The sequence below is a fragment of the Galeopterus variegatus genome, unplaced genomic scaffold (genome assembly GCF_000696425.1).
Source record: "Galeopterus variegatus unplaced genomic scaffold, G_variegatus-3.0.2 Scaffold105673, whole genome shotgun sequence".
NCBI classification, from domain to species: domain Eukaryota; kingdom Metazoa; phylum Chordata; class Mammalia; order Dermoptera; family Cynocephalidae; genus Galeopterus; species Galeopterus variegatus.
Window position 1 is genome coordinate 1 of NW_007831784.1, and position 767 is coordinate 767.

The 767-nt window shown below is 58.7% G+C and overlaps 1 protein-coding gene across 1 annotated transcript; it reads left to right on the top strand.

Annotated features, from left to right (window-relative positions):
* Window positions 1-15: 15 nt before the first annotated feature.
* NMUR1 (neuromedin U receptor 1) lies at window positions 16-761 on the top strand (the record flags this gene model as incomplete). The annotated part of the gene is given in 3 exon segments (XM_008565646.1): window positions 16-147; window positions 149-407; window positions 410-761. Coding segments are annotated over 3 exon segments (743 nt in total), but the record flags the coding sequence as incomplete, so codon positions are not given.
* Between the last annotated feature and the right edge of the window lie 6 nt (window positions 762-767).

Below are 767 nucleotides of genomic sequence, written 5' to 3' on the forward strand. Positions count from 1 at the left end.
TGAGGTGCTGTGAAATATCTGGGGCCACAGCAAACAGAGCTGTTCGTGCCTATCTGTGGCCTATGTCTGCTGATCTTCGTGGTGGGCACTGCGGGCAATGAGCTGACCTTCATGGTCATCCTGTGCCAAAAGGCCATGCGCACACCCATCGACTACTTACTACCTCTTCAGCCTAGCAGTTTCCGACCTGCTGGAGCTGCTGGTGGGTCTGCTCCCGGAGCTCTTTGAGATGTGGCACAACTACTCCTTCTTGCTGGGTGCCGGCGGCTGCTCCTTCCATATGCTGCTCTTCGAGACAGTCTGCCTGGCCTCAGTGCTCAATGTCACTGCCCTGAGCGTGGAGCTCTATGTGGCCGTGGTGTATCTGCTCCAGGCCAGGTCTGTTGTGACGCCGACCCACGTGCACCAAGTGCTGTCTGGGGCCTTGCCATACTCTGCTCTTTGCCCAACACAAGCCTGCCCAACATTCAGTGGCTGCATATGCCCTGCCATGGCACAGTGCTTGCCTTGGCCATGTGCACCCTGGTGCGCCCCGGGGCCCTCCACAACCTGGTGGTGCAGGTCACCACGCTGTTCTTCTTCTGCCTGCCTGTGGCCACTATCGGCGTGCTCTACCTGTTCATTGTGCTGCAGCTGCAGTGAGAGAGGCTACTGCTGTTCAGGCAGGATGCCAAGGGCAGGGGCAATGCCACAGCCAGGTCCAGAGACACTTGCAGGCTTCAGCTGCAGGATAGGGGCCAGAGACAGGTGACCAAGATGCCGTGTAA